This window comes from Opisthorchis viverrini (assembly GCF_000715545.1).
Source record: "Opisthorchis viverrini unplaced genomic scaffold opera_v5_72, whole genome shotgun sequence".
Taxonomy (NCBI): Eukaryota; Metazoa; Platyhelminthes; class Trematoda; order Opisthorchiida; family Opisthorchiidae; genus Opisthorchis; species Opisthorchis viverrini.
In genome coordinates this window covers 1,052,464-1,076,753 of record NW_008751728.1, presented here as the reverse complement: position 1 = coordinate 1,076,753, position 24,290 = coordinate 1,052,464, and the positions used below count along the sequence as shown (strand labels likewise).

Sequence of the window (24,290 nt, the reverse complement as noted above, 5' to 3'; positions counted from 1 at the left end):
AGCCTTAAAATCCAGACAATTCTGTGTGCAGTACAGGCTCTTCTGCTCAATGTTTTACAAGTCACACGACTGCTCACGAGAATTTCAAGTTAAACGCCACCGTGCCTCTTGCCAGAATCTACCGCATTATTCGTATTTTATCAGGTGTACTCTTGAGGCTGAAGACAGCAACGAATGAGTGAATACATGTCACGTATTTTAGAAAAGAAGCCAGTACCACATAAGTACATGGCTTTAAAGATACCAGACAGCCTGCTAACTCACCGCGCTGATGCGTTTCGGTGTGCTGCTACGCACAAATCTTTCGTCGTGTATCGCTGAAAGTCGCACGTCGTCCAACAGTGCGCGAATGCCGTAGCCTTCGTCTCCTGTCGGGCGTAGAATTGAGAAGGTTGTAATATTCGCTCCTTCAACCACGTTGAATGCTTGCGAGTCAACAAGTTGAATATCCTATTTGAAAAGGGCCGTTGCAATTCTCACAACAAAACCTACCCAATCCGTGAAAACGTAACTGTAGTATTGTGATGTCATATTGTATTTCTTGGCCTGAAACGATTTGAGATGAAGAGAATTACTGACTTACCAGGAAGAGAAACTCTTCTACTTCCCAGAATGGAATGTCCACAATGAAGCGGAAATTAGTTTGCATTGTTTTAAACTGCTTGATCACATATTTGTGATTATCGTTGGCCACTTCCCATTTGCGTAACATCACAGGCTGATCGAAATTGCGCAGAAGATAGTCATACTTGAGTAAGCCTGGAAGAAATTTTGTGGGACAATAAGAAAACATATTTCACCGTCTGACTTATGATACTACGTTGATTTATTCGTCTATTAGACATTTTTTAGAATTTTGGCTTTATTTCAAACTGGAATCCGTTCAACAAGACACTACTTGAACCGGCAATACAGTGCAGACCATAAAAAGACTGATAATTTCGGCCGTTCAGACACAAAATGATCAGATTTTGTTTCAACCGGAAAAATCATGTTTCTGGAATAGAAAATAGGTAGAAACATAGGTAGAAAAATAGGTAGAAACATAAATGGTCACTTCTAATCCCGCTCCCTAATCCGGACTGATGGTAACGTCATGGATACAATTGCCTCGCACTGGAGATAGCACAAGTATATATTACTACCATTGATATCCTGTCATTCGATGTACGTTAACTGGAGTATTTTCTTCCCGGAAACGTTCACATCTCGAGTTATTCATTGAATGTACACTTGGTTTTCAAGAAGATTGGTTGCCATGATATCACCTAGAGCACGGTGCTCCAAAGAACCCTAAATATACCAGACATGACAAGCAGAGTTAGTGCTAGAGTGAATCTCTTGATCGTCTGGAAAAAATTGGCTGGATAAATGCTTCAGCACAAATGTCATGTAATGACATTTAGTGACATCTTTTTCCTTTGTTAATGCAAACGTATTAAGTGGTACTGTGTTTGCCAAGAGATTTCACGTAAATACACTCTTTTCATGAACATTCCATTAAAAGAACATGTCTTGAGAAGACGCAATACCCTTCAACTACCCCTTTAGGACGACACCTCAACACAAATTGTCGAAAACACAGAATCTTTTGCAGGGTAAATTGGTTTGAGCGCTAGAAATACCTTTGAATGAGACTTGAGCATTCAGACAGTAGCATCGATTATTTTCACTCTGAGCGAAAAGAGATAATTCTTTGGTCACGACCTGGACCGCTTATTATACTGATTAGTAAAGCTCAATAGCACTGGGATCACTGCATTCCGGCCGATGGTGACGCTTCATGAAACTTTCACAACTGGTCAGATTTCTGTCAGGAAAGCCGATCACGGCAATCCACCAAGAGCGTAATCCTGTGCGATGAACTAATGGCTACCAGATGAGCCATATGCAAGGATTGTAAGATACCTAAGTAAGCATGTTCACCTGGGACGGTTGGGGACCCGTAGCTTTAAGATTATGGATTTTCTGGTTGCTCAATCGCCTAGGCTCTTGCCCACCACAGCCTGAGCTCCAGCCAGCCAAAGACAAGAACGTCCTTTGGTATGACACGCAGGACAGTATTAGCTGGATGCATCTTTCGGTGTGTGACTCAGGATTTTGTGTTATCAATGAGTGGAGCGTCCACCATGTGAACCGAAGCATCTGATCACGCAGGCAACCATTCGCTTAAAATGAAGGCGGAGTTATTGTTGCGAGTTATGTGGAGGAGGAGGTGAAGAGGATGCAAGAGAAGCCGACTTATTTCAACTGCTCATAGGTCATCTGTCTGATGAAGAGCTTTCTGGTCACCAAACAATGGAATCGACGAGGATAGAACTGCCTTGAAATAGGGTTATAAAAGGCAAGGACCGTATCAAGAGATGTATTATAGCCTTTATGACGTCCTTATAACTGTGAGCATTGGCGTACTTGGCACCGATGTGCAGGAGAGACATAAAGCCGGACTCACTCAGCAAGACCAGATAATTTTCACGTGGACGAGGAAGGAGGCCTTATTTGAACTTCTTTTTTTGCTTGTGCTTAAGACCTTCTTTTGAAAAAAAGGTACACTCTGCCCCCATGTAATAGTTTCGATACCTATGTACAATGGTTATATTCTACGAGCGTGGCTCCCAGAGAAATTTATGCTTGTTCATAGTGACAGATTTCATCAGTGTTTTATTTGGTCTAATTCATTTTATGAATGATTCGGCAAAGCATTTCCAGTAACGGAGTAACTGCAGGAGATGTTTCTTCCTGGGGATGAAGATTTGCTGGGCAAAACCGGGACACAATTTTGAGAAGCTGGCTCTCTGAAAGTCATCGCACTTTACATCATGAACCAAGAAACATATGCGCGAAGGAAGAAGAATGGCGTAAAATTCCCTCATATTGGCATGAGTGTCTATATCGATTTTCAGTTGGTGCGTTCAGATGCATGACGGCTCAAAAGCAAATAAAACCGTACATGTTGATTACTTCCATCACGATCTCAAACAGTATTGGAGCGTTGTCTGATTTATTATTTGGATGGCTCTTCCCTATTCGGATGGCTAAGTGAGATTCAGCCCTGCATTCGAATTTCTTTCGCGGTTGCGCCACATCAAATTTCTACCATTAATTGATGCCATACGTCTAGTCATATATAGTTCCCGTGAACTGTGAGTTTGTGCACTCTGAACCTGCGTGATTATAGCTTCCATTAGCCTGGGTGTGCCGTGAGGGAATTTCGGAGATCAGTCTCGTCAGTAGAGAGTTTACGGTGACAACAGAGACGCAGACGTGCACCACGGTTTAATTAGCATTGTTGTACCTGTGGATTCTGGCAACGAATCGTTCTCATACCTCTCACACCTGATGCGGCAATTTTGGGATGTTGTAAAACCTAACTGACGTATCACGTACAGTTGGAACTATCGCTAGTAGTTCTCGAAGCTTAAGAATGCCTCTTTATTTTAAATAATTTTAAGGAATCTTACCATACGTTCTCATATATGCATGCGATGTAAGTTTATGGCCAACTAGCTTGAGATATCTTTAGTGAACTCTCAGTTTTCTGTTCCTGTCACATTACTTCTGATCCTCTGTATAATCGCGATGTCAAAACTAATCCTGATTTAGTGTATAAATATATATGTCATGATTTTCAACTTGTCTGATGTGTGACTTCCTCTTGCCGAGATTTATCACTTTTGTTCTATTTTAGACAACTTGATTTCCGTGATCCTTCAACTTCTAAGACTGTCCTCAGGTATACAATCATATATGACCACAATGGCCTTAGTAGCGTTGGCTTTTTCCTGTCCATGTTCACTCACTGGATTAGTGAGTATGGCAATCACTGAACCGTGCAATGGCATTGCTGAACGCATCTGTATTAATAAGTCATGCTGTGATTCGCAATCCCAGTACGTTCTCCCCAGATTGCACATCTTGATCGACCAAATCATCCAACACCAAAGTTTGTTCGCCTGATGATGTGTATCCTATCAGGTAGTAAATGTGCTTTTGGAACGTACTTCTCTATCCAACTGAGACATGGAGGGCACAAGCGCTGATAACAGGATTCTCTAATAGAAATTATAACCAAATTTAGCTTCTCATTGTTCCCTTAATCACCCTGTCGTAGTTTGCTTCAGATAGTAAGGTCTATTCTCTTGATTTGGAACTTTATCTAGCATGAACATTTCGCCGATAGAATCTTTTAATCTTATTCACTAGAGTTCCCACGCTCCAAGCCTCAGGCCGCAGGTGAGGTGTTCACCCCTTTTCCCCGGAGGCTGGCGTCAGGTGTAAGAAAGAAATGGTTTTCAGTCACGGTGAACAGAAGGAGGGGCTTCTTTCACGTGTCGCATTACGAACCGGTGACCTCACGACTTGACTTAGTATTATTCGAAACTACAGGAAGTAGGTACGAAAGTCCAACTCAGTGCCACTGATACCCTGCAGATAATCACTGAGCAACACCGGACTCTTGTCTTTATCCAAGTACTCCAGTCATTTTAACCAATGCGCCGGTGGTCGACGACAACCGTTAGAAGTGGGAAGTGAAGTTTTTAGGGGGCGTGTTTTCACCCATCCTTTTTCGGTGGGTGGCTGCGTCTCTTTTTCAATCAATGCTAAACTTCTGGTTGTTTGAGAGGCAATCTCCCACTGTCATGTACCTGTGGCTGGAGACAGCACGACTATATCCACGGACCAATACGCAACAGGAATGCTGGCAGAAAACTGGTCAGGTTCTGTTCGTCAGACTATTTCAAGTTGACCTCCGTGAACCTCTCTGTAACGTAGGAAACTAAGTTCCAGCCAGTGTAGATCGTACGAAAATACTTTTCCACACAGATAACTTAAACTGATCCTTTCGAGTGGCTATTCACTCTTCGAGAGGAATTTTTATATTAAACGGTACTCTCATTACTTCCGCACGGGGTTTTGCACAGCTTTGAACCCAGAATCAACCAGACTGCTCCAAATGAGTAGATTCTGGAACTGTCCACCTGCTGGCAAAGCTCTCTTTTAACCGAGGTACAAGAAAATTAACAACTCAATGTTTACCTTCAGCACCCAAATGTAGGAATTTTGTACGTCTTCATGCAGAGATGAAAAAACTCGTCAATTTTATACAGAATGGTCTTCTGCTCCCCTGGTATACGGAGCAATACGGAGGACGTTCTTCTTACAGAATACATGGACAAGATGAAAACCGCTTACAGAGAGTCTTTTTACAGTTAGTTCCTCATTATTGCAGTGATAACGGAAGAAAGTATCCACATCTCAGCCGAAAAGTGATGGATACATTCACTTACTCTCTTCTTCGTAATAAATCAAGGCAATCGATTCCCAGTACTCGGCTTTTCTCACGTAGTCGTACAAAGCCTGTCCATAAGCCAAATAGTGTGGGTGTACATTTAGTGCAAAGCCCCTTGTGGATTGTCTATAACCCCAATCTATTTGTAGGTGGGGAATTTCAAACTGGTTGGCTAAGGATTGAACACTGTCCACAGCAGTTGGAGTTGTCGGACCATAGATTGCAATGACTTGGCGCTCCAATAAACGGCATGCTGGAAAAAAAGATGGGAATCGTTCAAACGCCGGCTTAGGCTTTTGTTGGATTTCAACAAAGTGATGTAGGAACTGAAGCTGACTCTTGATTGGGGAAAATATAACTCATTTCGGCTGCTGTGATTACTGTGACTAGAGGGAAATAATTACACGACCGGCTCTGTGGAGTGAAATGTCCGGCCAAAAATGGGTGAATGAGTGAGTAGCATCAACAAGACGGCTACTAGAATTCTACGGAAGAAAGCAAAGAAACAAACCATTCAGACGATGAGAGATAACCTCAGAATGTTTACTGGGAGCTGCTTCGGCTTCTGTAGGCTGACGTACTCGCATATCTGGCTGAGCTGAACGTTACATGTGGTCTGACAAATTGACCATCAATGGGGTCAGTCTGTTGGTGAAAAGAGACTTCTACTGTCAGCTATCTGAGGAGAAAGGGCTACGGCGCATTAGTGCAGTAGATTTTTGTGTTAACGAATGTTAATTTCCAATGGAATTTCGGACAAGCTCAGTGTGCAATTGAGTAGCGGAGCACTTTGGTGGTCCGCTGACAGCGTGCGTGAATTGAGCAATTTTGTGGCTTTTATCTTCTTCTGGTTCTTATGGATCCAAATTGTTCTGTCTTTACCGTCGTCGTGTATTTCTCACGCACACCACATCGGGACCATCACTGGTTCTCTGGTTCATCTTAACAGCACAGACACTTGAGATCCATTCTTCCATCCAAGCGAGTGGCTTGCCTTCGTTTCTAAACTTCCCCAGGAACTCGCTGTTTCATCCTTAATTTCCCTATAAGCCGAAAATGCACTGATCTGATAAATAAACTCCTAAAGGGTTGAAATTACAAACAGTGCAGGCTTTTCCTTAACCAGCATGGTAACTCTGGAGACTGACAATCATATGAAAACTGAATTATTTGCTTCTATGGTAAAAATGAGTCTAAGAAGTGACACGTGGATTTTAAAATTTATCTAGTACTGAAACGTTCAGTGGGGTGTTTCGTAAACTACCATGGTGGAAATGTAATCAGACCGTGTAATAAGATGATGAACTGAATAAGTGGAGCCATTTCACCTCTGACCAGTCAGTGTCACACTGAAACACCGAGATGTCACGAAACAAGACCTGAGGTTAACTAGTAACCTAGAGTCGTTGAAAGGTAGAGAATTCGGCAATTGAAACTTTTGGTCTGAGTTTGGTTGGTGTCAATGTGCAATCAAAGACTCAAAATGGTTGCCCGTCATCAACACCCTTTTGATCTTGCGCACGCACACCGCAGGGAAGTAACCTGTGTTGCGGCAGTGGATTCGTGCCACGATCAGATATGTCAAGCAGTTCAACGCCAAAATCCTGTAAGTGACCAAACCAATGAGCTATCATAAATAGTCAGGAATGCATCTTGTATAAACGTGTTTACCAGTAGTTGCTCAACTGGTCCCGTGAATTTTCAGTGGTCATATGCGCATGACACATAATATGATCCTAGTAGTTCTCATGACAACTGAGAGATACTATAGTCAAGGCCTTTATATAGCTCACAACAGATTTTTATTTTTAAAAGGAATCTACGTTATTTTGATCTCATTACATTGGCCTTTCACGGAGAATAGTACGAGACTAAAAAGAAATCGACCTGTCAGGCAGTAGCTTACAAACCATTTCATAACATTCACAATCTATGAAAAGCAAAATATTAAATAATCGCATCAGTGTTGGACAAAGGAATACCATGAAGGCCATGAGCACGAGCAGCAAGTTCCTAGGGGAAGAACAAAGTTGAAATGAAGGAATTCATTGTTTTCAGTTGGGTCTACCGACTACGACTCTGTTGAGACGAGTATTTTTTCATCCAAACATTGACAAACCATGTGTTTCTCAGGACCCATTTGACATATCGCAGCGGCACTAAGACCAGAGTATCATTTATAGCCCTTAGGATACATCATAAGTACCATCCTGAATTTTTATTCCATTGGACCTTGCACAAACACTTTGTGTGCATTAACTCACTGGCGCCGCTAATTCGCCTTGACGTAGACAACAACGATTAAGACAGTCTCCTGAACAATGATATTTAAATCCAGACAGATCGGATACAAAACGGCCAAATGGCACGTGGTGTTCGGCATACACGCCCTGTCAACTCAAAGGGAAAATCCTCGATATCCGAGGAACTATGTTCCATGTTACAGGTGGTCATGAATAGGGGATAAGTCAAGGGGATAAGTAAATCTAACATCGTAAATCCTCGTGAAAACCAGCAGAATACATGGGGACCTTTACCGCGAAATGACAAAATTCAGCTGGTTTCCCTTACCAGCAACAGTACAAGCAGGACTGTGTGCTTACTATGTGCAACGAAGCCCTATATTTCACCAGAAATCAAATACATGTGAAGCACGTCGCTGGATAAACGAGGTGCCCTAATTAAGCCGAATTATAACGCTGTCCGGTTTCACTTCGCACCTCCCGACAAACGCCAAGCAGTAGTAGCATTACACACACATACTGGGTTGTTGCGTTCACAGCTGTCATGTCAAAAATAGTAGACAAAACAATCAACTTAATGCCAAAGTGGTAGGAACTAAGTGGGGAGACAGTTCGATGGGTCATAGAGTGAAAGCTGTATCTCTATAGAAAAAAACGTTGATGTTTGCCTTTTTCTAACTGAATTCCAATTGATCGCATACGAAAGCCAGTCGTCTTCTTGTCCGTCAAATGGCCAACTTGGGAACATTCACCAGGATGGATTTAATTTCGTGGGAAGCATTTTTCACTGTCAGAATGCTCCTGATGTCTCTTAGAATGTAGATAAGTTAGATGACTTGAAAATTACAAATTCTTGGAGTAAAATGACGGAAGTTGTGCCGGAAAGCAACAAAAGTTGCTAGAATATTGTAGCAATTCAGGTAATCGAAGACGTCGACTTCGCGTGGATGGCTTTAGTTCAAGAGTCGTTACTCAAGGACCGTTGAACAGAAGTTCACACCGTCTGTGCTATGTGGGAGCCAGCAAAACTATCTCAGTTGAGGGGAAGTGGATCGCACCACTTTCCAAGAATTCGTCGTTAGAAGTCATGTCGATTAATTTGGTGTAAATGTTACATTGATGAACCGTTTGCTCGTTCACACCGACTCACTGCCGGTAAACGGTGTAAATAGACATTGACCCTCATAACGAAGAACCTTGTGTTTACCAAGCCGTGATATTCAAATTCAACCAAATTCTGCAGCAATTGTAGTCGGACCATGAGAAGCACAGTCACAAAATATGTACTAAAATATTATCCATCTATTCAGTTCGCTTCAGGAAACATAACTCTGTTCGACATTTCATGCAATGGTTGACAGTGCTTCCCAAAAGCTGGACGGATGATGAGGTATGTGGATCAATATGAAATATTTAAAAACTATTACCTTTCCTGGAGGCATCGAAACTGTCGTCGCCGTCAATGGTTTCGATCACGGGTACCAACTGTATTCCACGACGCTGTGAGTCGTGTCTTTGCAAAAGTTTGTTAGCCTCTTGGACGCTTTTTCGGAAGCAGAACTCCTGAGCAACGTCATTTTTCTCAATGATTGCTCCTGAAAGGAGACGGTGAAAAACAGTTTGCAGGTTATATAGATTATCAAGACAACACTGACCCCCCACTATGAGCCGAGTTCACATGACAAAGGCAAAGCACCCACGTTGCCAGCCTGAGCGCTACAATCAAGGCATACTTTCAAGAGTCCCAGAAACTTGACAAACAGGTATAAAAGCTTAATTTCAATTGTAATTTCGTCCTGCAGAGTCTACGCTAAGGAGACCGGGAGTATTGTAGGGCAGTTTCGTTTTCACTGCGAATCGTCGGCGGTGCGCATCGCATGAAACTCAAGAAAGGTAAATGGTAAAAGTATCCCCTATCTTATATGACTAAATGTGAATCAAATGTAATTATTGGGACGGGGGACTTACATTTTTTCAAAAGTGCAATTTTTGTCGCAAAGACGAAGATAATGGAAATAATGACTGTATATAGCATATTTCCTTAAGGTAGTTTATACCGACTGTCTCTGATGACTCACATCATCGTCTGGTCAAGTTGTGAAACAAGATCGGACATGTTTTGTTTTGGAGGTATTCGCCAATGCGAAGTTACTCAACTATGATGTCTACAGTCATTAACTCAAGTGGAAAAGTCCTTAGGCTTCGGTTGCTGACTTACCAACTGCCAACTCAATGGATTCGAAAGCTTGAGTTCGCCCGATTGTTTGAAACATAAGCAGGACTGTAACGGGAATCCATCTTTGTGTAGTCTTCATCACATCGATCTTTCGTGCGATAATTTTCTACGCTCTTCTAGTCTGAAGATCAACACATTAAAGTGTGGTCACAATGGCGTGAACTAAGTTCGTTGTAAAAGCATTCAAGCTATATTAAAATGAACATCTTCATATGAACTTATAAACACCACCTCAAGTGCGCCTAGGTACTATTTTTCGGTTTGGGAGGCTTCGACGCAAATGTTACGAGAGTTGTACGAACTACTTGGATGACTATTAGAATACTCGGCACACAACACCGTTTTCAGAATTGACAGGGACGAACCACAATGTGCAAATCATCGCTGCGCAGAAATTTCAAAATATGTCGACTGACATTCCGAATTGCGATTTGGAAGCGCCATTGAATAGCAAAAAGCAAAGCATGCAACAATATAACTCCCTCAGTCCAAACTCAGTTCACGGACTTGATAAATAACTCGACTAGAAAGAGGACCATCAATTGTTGGACCGTTGCAAAACTGATTTTAGTTGATAGGTGCTATGTCCCATTATGCATAGATTTGCCCACAAACTTTACTGCATCACAGTTTGGTAAAAACAAACAAAGGGCTTAGCTGTTGAGTGAACAAACGAATCGCTACAAGGCAGTGAATAATAGTGAGTGGATGGAAGTCGGTGATCGTGCGTGCATCCAAGGTAAACGTAGGTGAAGATGACCAGTACAAAATCTCCCTCTTTTGGTTAATGTGCTCATTATAGGTAGTATGTGTACAAGGGAGACGTAGACTAATTCGTCTCGTTAGCAACCTTGCGACAGGAATGCTGAAATTCAGGAATACCAGAACTTCCAACGCGTATGGGGAACCTCAACAGTCATCGTAAATGCCCATCGCACCCTTGCGAGAATACGCTACTGTAAGCAGCGAAGCAGTCGTGCTTACTAAATTATCTTGGAATCACTTCCGTGCAGTGGGAATCTGAATAGTCGTTGACCGTCGTTCGACATATACCAAAAACGCCTTCCCCATTCGGGTGTTATAAATGACAGAACCCCACTCCGCGTTTTCCCCTTCGTTTGCTTTTCAACATCACGGCAAAAGTTATAATTTCGGGTTCTGAATTTCACTCCAACGCCACGCAGTACTGAAACTAATCATATCCGCGTTTCCATCACGAAAAGTATTAATTCTGTCAAACAAATCGACAGCAGCGAAATCACTCGCAGAGGCCCCCACCGGATCAATCAACGTTGTAACCTCACAGTTCCTGCATCCGTAGGTAAATGTATCAACCGATTTCCTGAAGTCTTGCAGATCCATCTTTCTTTCTCATCCTTATGTGAGGGTGTTGAATGGGAGTGCGTAGTAACGCAAGTCTTTTGTTGTCACAATTCTTCAAATCTCTCGGAACGAAATACAGATTGGAATGGTACTAACAGCCTGACTGACCGAGTTCACCACGCCTCAAGTTCACGTGAAAAACTCAGAAAAACTCAATCAAATTCACAATCCAAAGTCCCACACGACTTGGTAGCATTTGTTGCCTAACTACACACTGCCTATCAGACTTGTGCTTCATTACCCAAATCATGTGAATAAAACTGCTTATAGTGTTTAATTTCGTTAAGCCATCCCGGATATATCATGAAAAAGATCAGACTGGGTTTCTCCGAGAGTGGACGATATGGTAGCTAGGCTAAACACTATGGGAGAAAGTGTTTTTGACACCAGAACGGTCTTGGTGTCTTCCTTGAGTTGAATATTGGTCTCATCGTTTCGATAAAGCATTTTCATGGCCAAACCTGTTTGTTGGAGTGTATCATATCACAGAATCATAACCCCAACTAGGGTGGCCCGGCGTTATACCTTACTAGCAGTATGCACGGGAATATCCATTTTATTTGGAGGTGGGCATGGATAGGAGTAATTTATTGTCCATGCAAAGTACAAATGCTCACCCGCACAATATTTTTTGGGACGTTCTAATCCTAAAGAACCGGATGAAGCCTTATTTTACTTGACTGTCGCTCTGTTGGAGAGAGCACTCAAGAGATGTGAGACTTCTGTTTGCAATACTGACGCCGCTACTATACGGGTCAGCTGCCATACATATAATGTCAGCAGGTTGCCTAACGTAGGAGCCACAAAAGGTGTCCGGAAGAAAAAGGATTCACTGTTTTATGCTTATTGCGAATCATTATTAATGCATATTTCACAAATCTCTAGATAAATTCGAAAATCGCGAACCCCAGGTTGGAAGGTGAGCACTAAATCGTCCAGCCCCCAGCGACTGATAAGCAATGTGATTAACCCACACTTAAGTTTTGGTGGCATTCATTATTCAGTCACGGAATACACACCATGTGGTTACGTGTTGACTGTCTCGGCGTCTCGGAATATACTGAATTCGCTTACAGGACGAACTCCTGATTGAATAAGCCATGGTTCGACGATAGTATCACGATGAATCTTGAACTATTTTTGTCAAAGTTTAGAAAGTGATCTGCCTTTCCCCATTGGAGTTTTATTTCAGTACCGTCGCAACTAACGCAAGGTCATGATGATTCGTCAGTAACGTCAGTAACAGGAGGACTAGTGTGTCAAACGAAGGTGCCATGAGGATGAATTCTACAAATCTCGCGACCAACTACAACTAACACAAAGTTGTCGCACTTGACACACATGGCTGCCACCAGTTTACACATGAGGAGACGTGGCCTGGAGACCTGTTGGTAGGTGCTGGATAAACCAAGAAACCGCCTTCGTTCCAACACCACATCTTTATTCCTACTCATATGATAAGAATCAGTTTTTCGTTAATAACTTTTGCTGTGCTACAGTCCAGCAGAACCTGACAAAGACACAAGAGATAGTCTGATGTGTGAGTACAAATCGGTTCTCCATTAAACCAATCGGTAAGTGTGGTGATAGCTAACGAACGAGAAAATATGAATGCACAATTCAAGTATACGAATCGGCTGGGTGTGTTACCTGTCGCACCCGTATAGGTTCCACTTTATATGAGAAGCTCTGTTCTTTCTAACTATTGCAGCGATAGCCCAAACTTCGATGCCTGTCAACACCCGTCCTGATCCCGCCAGCCACACACCAAAAACAAACAAGTTCCAGAAAAGAAAGGAAGAAGTTTATGAGTGGTACTGATGAATAAATAAACCGATCGAGTCCATCATCCCATCGCCAAGGTAAGTGAATGGCATTGTCAAGGTGGTTTGTGCAGACACTCAGACATTATCGGTTGACCAAGTCGGTCTTACTAAATACTGGCGATCTCGCCTGGAAATTCAGAGCAGAACTCGAACCATTCTTTTGGGCTCGACCAAGAATATGTCGTCTCACGAACGATGAGCTGGTTTATCAAACGTCTTATCTCAACTGATCCATCAGCGAATGATGAAGGGTACGATACGCCCATCTATCTAGATCCGAACACCACGATATTAACCATAGCTTAGTGGCATCTCTAACCATCGAATTTACCCAGTTTCACCTTGGAAGTTGACTGGATGATGGAAAATTTCAATCGCATTAGAATGAAAAACGAGTTAGGCAGGTGCTTGGATTGCATTTGTTAATTATGCCAAAAGCAGTGTCACGTTGCACTTATGAAGAGCGGTTTGGATCATACAGATGAACATTGACATACCGCTAGTGTAGGTGGTCTGCCGTTTTCTCTATTCGTCGAGAATACGGAATACCAACTTCCAGTCGAGATTTCAGTTTGTAGCCAAATCCATTTGTGCTGGTAGGCTGAAATACATCACAGAGCTTCTTCATACTTTCTTATAATCACCATTAGAACGCTACCGATCAGTCTCGCAGGTTTTGAAAATAAGACCATTCTATCAGTAAATAAATCCTGCCAACCAATCATGAGTCGTTGTTCAGCAGTGACTAACTCACAGGTAGATGGGATATAGCTCCACGCATCCTCATTGCACGTCATGTTTTGACTAGGTCATCAAAGAGTAACTTCTCGGGTAAGAGGCCCACGGGATTTGTTTGCTTCAATCCACAGCAGATTATCCACTAAATGTGTTGAAAATTGAGTTTTCAATAATTGAAACCGTCCTAAATCCCAAACAGTGTTGGATACCACCAGCATGGTAGGCAGGGTGCAGGTTTGTGGTCTCTAGTGGATAGACAGTGGGAATACGGCACTGCTGAATTCTAACAAGTTTAGTCGCTCACACTAGTAAGCACTCGAAAAACCATGCGCCCTCTGAGTGCTCCGATGGCTGAGGACAACACTATGGTTTCATACAGGCATGTGGGTTGGCGTGACTAGAATTGCATCAGCTCTGCTCTCAGACCATAGACCCAGACATCCATACAACATGACAGGCAACGCGGAGGTTACATGATTCTGGGAACGCCGCTGGATTTCGGCCATCAGGCATACACCTGACCGTCAACTATGGCCTCTAACCAGTTGTAAATCGTGGTTGGTAAATGCGCAGGAATAAATTCACGTGCTAGCTTACCGTCTCATAACTATCTACGTATATCAGAGGTCAGGAACAGTCCCTGTATGGGTCTGTCTCTGAAAGAGCGACCTTTTTTCAGAAGCAATGTTTTTGATTAAACTACGGTACTGAAAACAAAGCAGAAATGCACAAGTTGGCATAATGTCATTTTCTGAACCGGATTGTGTTTGCATCTGGTGAAACGTGGCGCGGTAAGTTACACAACCAAAGTTAACGCCACATATAGTTGAATGCTTTAAAACAAACAGCGCTAATGTCCAAGTCCAGGCTTACATGATTCACGGATGTTTCACTTTCCGTTATGATCTATCCAATGCCAGGACGCGAGAGGGTTTCACGACTGGAGTCGTCCCGATCTCTCTAATTCATGGGTGGTCGTGTTCGAGCTACTCGTAGCTGTTTTCCTTTCCACCAGTCTTTCCTACTGCCATTGTACACTATTTGACAACTGGTGCACATAGTTCGTCAGCGGTTGATGTGCATTGTAGAGGCGTTTTCCTTCGGGGAATAAAGTCACAAACTTCATGTATACTGTGCCTGATCGCTTCACTGAAACCCTGCTACTACCTCGGAAGACAGTGCACTTATCAGTCTTGGTAGGTAAACGTATGTTTCTATCGATTTTTCCAAATCAGGTCACTATGATCTCTAGTCGTGCACTTTCCCACATGAAAACAAGAAATCGAACCGGCACGGGAATGCAATCGCTAGCGGGGTCGAACTTGCCAAGTGTGTTCCTTTGCCTTCCAGTCAGCACGACGCACAGAGAATCTGGCAGGTTCGACAGTCGGTCTGTGGTAGGTGACTGGGGTTCATGACTATTAGTAGACAAACGTGCTTTTATGTTCATGAACGTGAAACCTGTGCAGAAGAAATTATTCAAAGTCTGGCGGTGGTGGACTGAAAAGACTTCTATTTTCAAAGTAGCAATACAGATTACCCCTCGAGGCTATGGAGCTTCCACCCAGCTGTTTTAACGCCTAATGTTGTCAGTAAGAATGCAGTAGGAACAATATTCAGTGTATCGAAGTTTCTGTGAAAAATATACATAAGTTTGCTGAAAACTGTGGACGGTCTACTACTTGTTTTACCCTTCTTGAGATTCAAATGATGAGCTTGGTCTCCGAACCTCTGGCAAATTTCATTTCCTACTTGGACACCAACTCGCACATATCTTCCGATAAACATTCATTTGCCAGTTAAGTTGGTGTCCAATGGCGTTCACCCGTTTTAACCTTTGTGTAGTGTGCTACCGTATCGGGTTCACAAAGGTCCAAAGTGATTTGGTCGCTCCTTTAAAATAATGGTGCATGAACGCGTATCAAAATATCATCCACTGACTTGGCAAACATATGCGGACGTGATGAGCACACATTTCGAGCCCGGAGAAGTAAAACACAATATAGCTCAATGAGATGGTACCATATGATGGTTGCATAGTTTTGCAGCGCCCGTTCTTCAGTTTTTGGCGTTTTTATGCTGTTTGATTCATGCAATACTCTTATTGTAGGGTGTAGGCTATTTGTTTTCCTTATTTTCAGCCCCCAATCATCTCTCATCGCCATCATCAGTCACCGATTTCTTTGCATTTTGGTTCCTACTAACACGCAATGTCAGGACCCCTACTGTCCCTGTTACTTCAGTTATTACTACCAACTGACCGGTAGTCTGCCTGATCCGCTAATCCGTCGGTAGGGATTATCAAGGTTTTTGTATGTTCAAGCCAGTTTCATATGAGTTATTGTAAGCTCGATGAGTGCCACTGTTAAGCTAGCCAAGGCTGGTTGCTATATTTTGCTATGCAAATTGGTGGCTTAAATTTCTTCGACGACGTGAACTGGAAAGGAAAACAGCAGATAAATGGCCGCACAATAGCCTGGTTCGAAGCCACGATCTATGGGTAATCTGCTCAGAAAGGATGAAGCCGCAGTTCGCACAGGTGTTTCAGCCAAGTAGTCTTCAAGCCAGAGTCTTATCAGCGTTACGTCGCGTGACATGGACTGAGTAGCACTCTATCCTGTCCAAATGTAACTCTACCGATCATCGTCAGACGCCGTTCACACAGAAAACGGAAGGCCGTGGTTTGGATGTTTTTTGGAAGTTCTTGAGTTGGACATTGCTGGCCACTATCCAAACCTCACCAGAATTTCAGCATGGGTTTATTTCGCTTGCAGAATAAAATCTCAAACCCAGATTGCTTGGCTTGGCAAGACAGGAAAAGGTGCCCACGGCGGTAGTGATTTTAACTACATAGATTGGTAATGGTGTTCTTTCAAGCCCTCAACACATCTCGAAACATGGCCATGGGTGGATTACCAGCACTTATAATGAACAGGTGTGCTGCAAGCTACAACAAAGATGAACAATGTCCATTAAAAACATCCATTCGCATAATCATTCTGCGTTCAGTTTGCCTCATTTTATTAGCGGACGGAAAAAAATCAATAACCTTTTTGTAATTACACTTGTCATTTACCATTTTGTTTCGTTTTGAAATTTACATTTTGTTTTGAAAATATGACAGATAGCTCATAAAAATCCACTAAAACTAAAACTTCTTGAAGCTGTATTTATTAATTATTTAGAGGAAAAAGTCTATCCGGACAACCGACGAGATTTTGACAAATAGTCGGATTAGTTTATATGAACTCAGGAGGGGGAAAACACTATCCTGAAATGAGGCCTCTCAGGAGATCCAACTAATATAATATCATTTGAAGTGCTTAAAAATATGATACGGACCCTCGTATACTTTGCTTTACTCTTACTTCATTGGGTAAAAAGTTGCACTGATTGCAGTGAATGTCTGCGGACGTCAGCACATTGGAACTCCGTGGGTTTACCGATCACCACAGTACGCAAGCTTCGCTCTTCGTAGAGCTGACTAACAATGCTTATCCCTCGCTGTACCGCCATTCGAACCCGGGCAATTCGACACTCGAAGCGAGTGCGTTGCCACTATTCCACCAACGCATAATGGACGCATTTGAAGTAGCATGCCTGGATGGGCAAACGTGTTCACGCCTGAGCGATTTGGTTGGTTCATCCAACGCTTCAAATGACAGATGAGTAACTACTTTTCGTGTCGGCCTATTGAAATCATAAATCCCGAATCACACGGCGCCATGGACGCTGGCAACTCGGTGGACAACTTTCGATTACTTGTTTAGTAGAAACAAATCTGTTTGGTGCCGTCTATTGCTGCTTTCGGCACGGTAATGCTCAGTTTTTGCATGAGACCACTGTAAAGTCAAGCCCGGCCCTAGCACTGTACGTTCTTCACGAAAATATAGGTAACTCCCATAATAACAGTTCCAGCGGTAGTATCCGTTAATCTTCTTACTAAGGTGGATCAATAACGAGAGCTTGCGCTAACTATACGAACTGCTTCCAGTTAGCTATCGGAACCTAGATATCTGCTAAAATGTTGTTCTTCCTGGAAGCGCTATCGCTTGGGCGTAGGCCATTTCAGCTGAACTTTCGAGGTATTTTTCTGAACCGATTAAAAGTAAACCAACTGTTGGGGAAGAAATGGAATTTAAAATTTTCTTCCAATTTGCCGGACAGGAAAGGGGAATGAGAACCAAGGGCAAAATAAGCGTTTCTGTCACCAGTGATTTTTCGACTGAATTGTTCGTTAAATTAAACACTTCCACCCGACTCTCGTAAAAACGACGACGTTTAAGGGACAAACGCATGGAAGATGCAAAATATAATCTGTGTGCAACCTAATCTGTGTGCATTTTAACCCGTTTGGGTGAGTTGCGAAAAACGCTGCTCTTCGTGTTTCATTGTCGTTAATTTGTTTAGCACTTTGTCGCCTTGCTGCTTCATACTTTGGCACGCAGCTGTATCATACTGTTATGAAACACTGATACCTCTATAATTCGATCCTCAAATTCCATGATATCAAGGAAAAACGCATCACCGACTTCTCCTGGTCTTCCACATAATGTGCACCGTGAGCACGAAGAAAACTGTACTTTTCACAGCAACGGTGCTATTGAGATTGCGATCCACATCCGCTTGAGTCAGCAGGTACTCCTAGTACTGCCTGTTCAAGGTTTCGACCATGGAGTATAGAGTCTGTGTCACATTAAACAAGATATTCATGCATGTATAAGCATTCTAATGTACCATATCAATGGAATGGATGCTGCCTTTTGCCGACAGTTGAACTGTGGATGTCTCTCTCTGAAGTGTGCTTTTGCATTGATTAAATGACATCCTTGTTAATGTTAGTTTCCAAGTCAACAGTTTCTAAATGGATGTTTCCTATTGCCATTCCAGTAAAGTAACCAGAACCGTAGTTCTCATAAAGCATTTTCACAGTACTGTGGATGTCTCTCTCTGAAGTGTGCTTTTGCATTGATTAAATGACATCCTTGTTAATGTTAGTTTCCAAGTCAACAGGTTCTAAATGGATGTTTCCTATTGCCATTCCAGTAAAGTAACCAGAACCGTAGTTCTCATAAAGCATTTTCACAGTACTCTAGAAATACACTAATTTGCAAATCAATTTGGTTTTCACGGGAGACTCAATTGAACCTCTCGTTTATGATGTCCTCCAGCTGAATGTGCTACACACAGGCCGCCTCATGATTCAGTTGGCACGATATTCGAGATACCGCAGTATACTTTCATAAAGGAAACTACTCACATTCGGCTGGAGGACATCATAAACGAGAGATTCAATTGAGTCTCCCGTGAAAACCAAATTGATTTGCAAATTAGTGTATTTCTCGAAAACAGTCCAATTTGGGTCCAAGTAGATCATAAGGTTGACGGAAACTCGGGGACTTCGCCTACCTGATGAGCCCCAAGAAGGGCGAAACCGGTCATGGGTAGTCGAAGAGTTTTCAGCAATCTTGTGAGTAGTTTCATTTTCACAGTAATTAAGAAACCGTTTTGCCCTCTGTAAACAGGTTGATCTCTCCGTGGAAGCATCTAGCTTGGTAGGCATTCCGTCCCTCATAACACGAAAATCTTTTTGGATAGAACCATTTTGCTTTTCTCTTGGGATATGAAAGGCGAGGGCGTTCGGAGACTCTCAGAGGGCGCAACGGTTGCCAACTTGGACACAACTGAGGCGATTTATACAGTGCAGGATGAGAGGGTTTTTGTTTATGATTAAAAGAACGAAGCACATTAACTTCAGCTACAAGTTGCGCAGAATTCGGCTTCTGATAGAGAACTCAATGTAACTAATGAGTTGTAGGCATTTTCAACATAGAAGTATTGCAGAAAAGTTATACTATGGGTGAGCAATCAAACAAAAGTACTGAATGGACGTTATGCGTCGCTATAATCACCTAGTGAGAACTACCCATGTGGACAGTGTGGCAGAAGGGTTCGGTTCTAAAGGCGATACGGTCTGTATGTAAGCGATGGCATGACCCAACTTTCTAGACCTCAGAGGTGATGCGGACAGGGTGCACCATAAGGAAATACTTGTGACCATGAAACAAACCAATCATTTATCCTAAAGACAAAAATATTTCACGCAGATTCACGTAACAAGTTGCTACATCGTCGGCCTATAGCCTTAGTTGACCATCAAGGCAATATCGTTTGTATCCACTAGGTATTCGCAACGCTTATTGCGTCATTGCTACATTTTGAATTCCACTTATAATTGTTCACAGTGAGCACGGGTGACCGCACGTCTTTTCTACTGACGACACACTTTCGAAACCGACTGGAAACGACAGGAAATTCTACGTTATGAGCATATAATTCATAAGCTTCAGGAAATTCGCAATCAATAATGTATTCTGTCACTCTAGGATTCATCCGGCCTTCTAGCATCGTGATCTACAATCAGTAAATTACTGTCAGAACAATTCAAGAAGTGACAGGATGAAGAGTACAGGAAATCCATCAGACGGATTTGCAGTGCCATCTGACCAATAACATTGTGAAACCCAGTAGAGGTCTTTCGTGTAACCGGAAGTAGGACATTTCAGTGCCAGCAGGCCGTTTGCCATTGTGGGAGACTGGGATATTTTGGTGGATGGGCAAGTTTTATCCTTTTAGTAGATCTGAACGACGCTGTAGATTTCCAACTGATTGAAAACTCAGAAATTTGCGATTAAATTCCCAAACTAGCACTCTGACATTTGAAAGTAGAACACAATATTTTGCACCGAAACACTTGAACCATTTATAGCAACTCGGCATTTGCGAAGATGACTGTAAACATTGAAGACGGTCAGAAAAACGATTATCCCACAATTATTGGGTTCATAGTCGATCACAACCTTACAAAGTGTGAACAGCGACCGTTGCTTGTTGTACTAATTAGCAAATAAACCAAATAGGGTTAATTGGATCCATCTTGACAAAATCAAGCCAGAACAGTGGAAGCACCCAAGCATATCCAAAAATTTGCCACACAAATCCCTTAATTTCGGTGAGTTATACAACTTTCCATGCCAAACGGGACCGGTCAGGTACAGACCTCGCACAAGTAAGCACAATCTCTGGTTAGCTAGGTTGAACACACTGCATGTAAAGGAAAGAATGGTAGCATTCCTAAGCCATCCACCGCACTCTGAATATGAATTCGACCGGATATGATTTAGAAAGTAGATGTTCATTATGCAGACGAGCCATTAGAGTTTGAAGCCTCCAGTAGCGGGCGATACGATGGTAATCAGATCAGTGTGATGCTTTCGGGTCAGTATCGTTATCGGAAATTTTCTTATAATCACGATAACCTTGTAAACTTCCTTATATCTCGTTCGTCGTAGTACAGTGGCCTGCAAAATCTACAAGTTGTTGTTTTTACAAATTAAAGTATCGGAAACTGGTGTTTTCTATTCCCAATCCGAGAAACCTGAATGATCCACACAACAACGCACTAGTCCTGAACAGTGACAAAAAATTTGGAGGTGAATGGCCAAGTTCGGTGAACAGATCAGCTACCGCCTGATCAACAGATAAAGTATAAGGTGTTCTTGCAGCCATGTAATTCAGCTTTATCTGAATGGCCCAGCCAAAAGCTGAAATAAAGGGCATGCTGACACTCAACCAGATTGTTAGATGAGCTCCTTGTCCGAACATAGATGCATTTGTTTTCAAACTCTATCCGATGGTCATGGATTATTCAGTCTCCACAATGCCGGCACATATTCGTTTAGGTCACAAATTAAGTTGTAACGGACGAGGAACGTTGTTACCGGCTTTCCAGAAGATTAGCCTTATTTTATGACGTTTACCACGGTGATAACCTCTCTAAAGAAACTGTTTACGGTTGTTCCTTTTACTTTCTGCTAGCCCTCCAGAAAAGTAAGTTCTCACGTTGTTAATCACAGCCAAGAACACTTCGGCCACTTTCTTAGATGAAAAACCCTCAAATCAAGCCTTCAAAAACCTAATATCTAGAAGAGTACCAGTTTACCAAACAGATGACCACGTAAACCTTTTCGAAGAGATCGTTTGTGGACTTATTCTGCATTCACCGTATTTAATTCTTATCATATATCCTAATTTTTCTAAATTTTATTACTGGTTTTTCGAAAACGTTTGAACATATACTTATTTAGTTCGTAATGACCAGTTTAGCTGCTAACAGAGTCTTTGGCATGCTTCCTGCCAGTTAATGAAAACGAGCTGGAATCCAATACAGACTCCAAGGGAATGATTACTCCAGGGATTGAAAGCGAAAAAAACCGCAATGGGGGATATCTTAGAGATTATTTCTAATGCAATTAACCGTTCATGCAAACATGCTGCTGCCGGTATTCATTGGAACATAGTGTAGGAATCAGGATACAGTATACGTTGGATGGTTTCATGTTCTCGACTTTTAGCAACCTCAGTCGACCTCCTTCAGGATGTCGAGATCAAAATTATTGAGTGAAATGATACATGTTAGTTCGGTTGCTGATCTCATGGGGATCACGGTTATGTTTGTGTGCTTGTAAGAGCGAGACGCGGACGCTGGCCCGCTTATGGTCAATATGGATCCACCTGAGTTTCAGTTTCGTCTTCACCCTCGCCAGGTGATTGGTTATTACTCAGAATAAAGATCTTGCTTGAACGGAATTTAACGAAGTGAAGAAAGATAGGGGCATTGAGATCCATAACACTTCTTGATCAGAACGATATGACCTATTAAAACTGATCTCAGTTTCACTCTTTTATCAACGTGGAATATATTTGTACCGCAATGGAGATGAATATAGTAAATCCGAAAGACGAAGGCCCTTCAGATAACAATGCAAACGTACTTTGATTAAGCAGGTATGTGCGCGAAGGCCTGCATGTCCAAATTTTGTCAGGAAACCTGGCAGAGTATCAGCGTTCAAGAATGCTTGGTTGCGTAACATACGTTCCCTAATTGTCAGTATTCAGCTTTCAATTACAGCCCAACCGCATCATTTGCTGCACCAGTTACCCTAGATCGCATTCGCCTATTTCCTGGGAGCGCCTTTGTTCCCGCTTTTAGGCACAAGTAATAATATGTAATAAATGTTATAGGTGACATAAAAATCTGGCTCTGAAGATTATTTGGCTCGATTTAAGGAGTCATAATAACTAACCAGTTATTTCAACCTCCCCTCCGACCCACGAAGATTTGGCCTACCCACTGAGTGATTCAAATGATTTTCAAAGTGCACATGTATCGCAGCTTAATACAAAAACGGTGTATATATTATACTCGGACGCCTGTGTTTACTCTCCTATACGTTGAGAGAACATCCATTAACTCTGAAATTCTTACTGGATAACGTGTACAAACGAATGGACCGAAACAGAGAGCTAAACTTAGTCCGCAATTTGCAAACTGCCCGGGAAACAGTTTGCTCAATTTATCTGCCGCTGAAGCTACAACACCGCTTCTCTCGTCCATTTTCGTAGATTAATCATCAGGCCCAAACCATGAAGGTGGTCAGTGTCAGCAGTGAGTTTATTAATTGAAGTAAAGTAAACGCGCACCCGAATAACTAACTACACTAGATTGAATGAGAGCCGAAAAGGTTGTTGGTAAAGCCTTATCAGAAGCCTATGTGTTGAAACAAATCAGAGTTACTGAATATATATATATATATATATATAATCAGTAGTAGTAAACGGTTGTAAAACCGTCTGCGCGTAATAAAATTCGAGACTCCTGAAAAAGTAAGCCAGGTGTATCCTTTGTTCCCGTTTTCATAACAATGAAGAACACTGAAGTAATGTTCCAGACAGAAGCTTCCGGGTGAGAAGACTATGTAGATTCGACGCTAGAAATAATGTAGTTGGAAGTCGGTAAGCTCACGAGCAGCGGACAAACGTGAGATCAGATCGTTTTGCAAGCTCACACTCAGTAGGGTGTGCGGTGCGGAATGCGAAGAGTATATGAGTAAGTACGCGGTTAGTTCTTGTATCAGGAAGTCACAATATATATCAGTTAGCCGAACACACCGTTTGCTATTTTATCAATTCTTCTTAAATATGTCGATGGATACTTTTGAAGTGACTGAGAGACACACTAAAACTAAAACTACAGAGCTGCTATCATTCCGCTCGCCGTTGTTCGATGTGCGGAAGTTGACACTGCACTGTGCCGATCAGAGGCAGACCTGTGCACCTGTTGGCGCTACAAACGTGAACAATTGAGGTTTGTTGTACACATTTGCTGGTATGTAGTGCCGTAGAATTACGAACCCAATTCTTCCTTTTGATATTCGGGATTGTCGGACCTACGCGTCACTCAAAGTTCCGTATGGGTGGGAACCTCAACACACGCCATTAGGACTTCATGAACTATCCGCTTTATTGTGTTCACTGGAATATGATTTGATCTCTCGCAATCCCGTCCATAAGGAAAACTGGGAAATATCATGGGAAGGAACACACGGGACTTAACATGACAAAACGCGCCGATCGGGTCGGATGATTGTTGATTTTTCGACAAAATATTTCTTATTTGAAACGAAACGATGACGACAGTCGATCGAAAACCACCGTGAAATTAGCTGTGGCAT

At 42.4% G+C, this 24,290-nt stretch overlaps 1 protein-coding gene across 1 annotated transcript in view; it reads right to left on the bottom strand.

Moving 5' to 3' along the window:
* Positions 1–24,290, bottom strand: part of T265_04393 (hypothetical protein) — a gene marked incomplete at both ends in the record, with an annotated part of 77,070 nt that overhangs the window by 38,567 nt on the left and 14,213 nt on the right. Inside the window, 6 exons of the mRNA XM_009169132.1 lie at positions 265–450; positions 493–546; positions 584–759; positions 5,289–5,543; positions 8,961–9,128; positions 9,752–9,814. Coding sequence (XP_009167396.1) covers positions 265–450; positions 493–546; positions 584–759; positions 5,289–5,543; positions 8,961–9,128; positions 9,752–9,814 — 902 coding nt within the window. The remainder of the gene's footprint in view (positions 1–264; positions 451–492; positions 547–583; positions 760–5,288; positions 5,544–8,960; positions 9,129–9,751; positions 9,815–24,290) is intronic.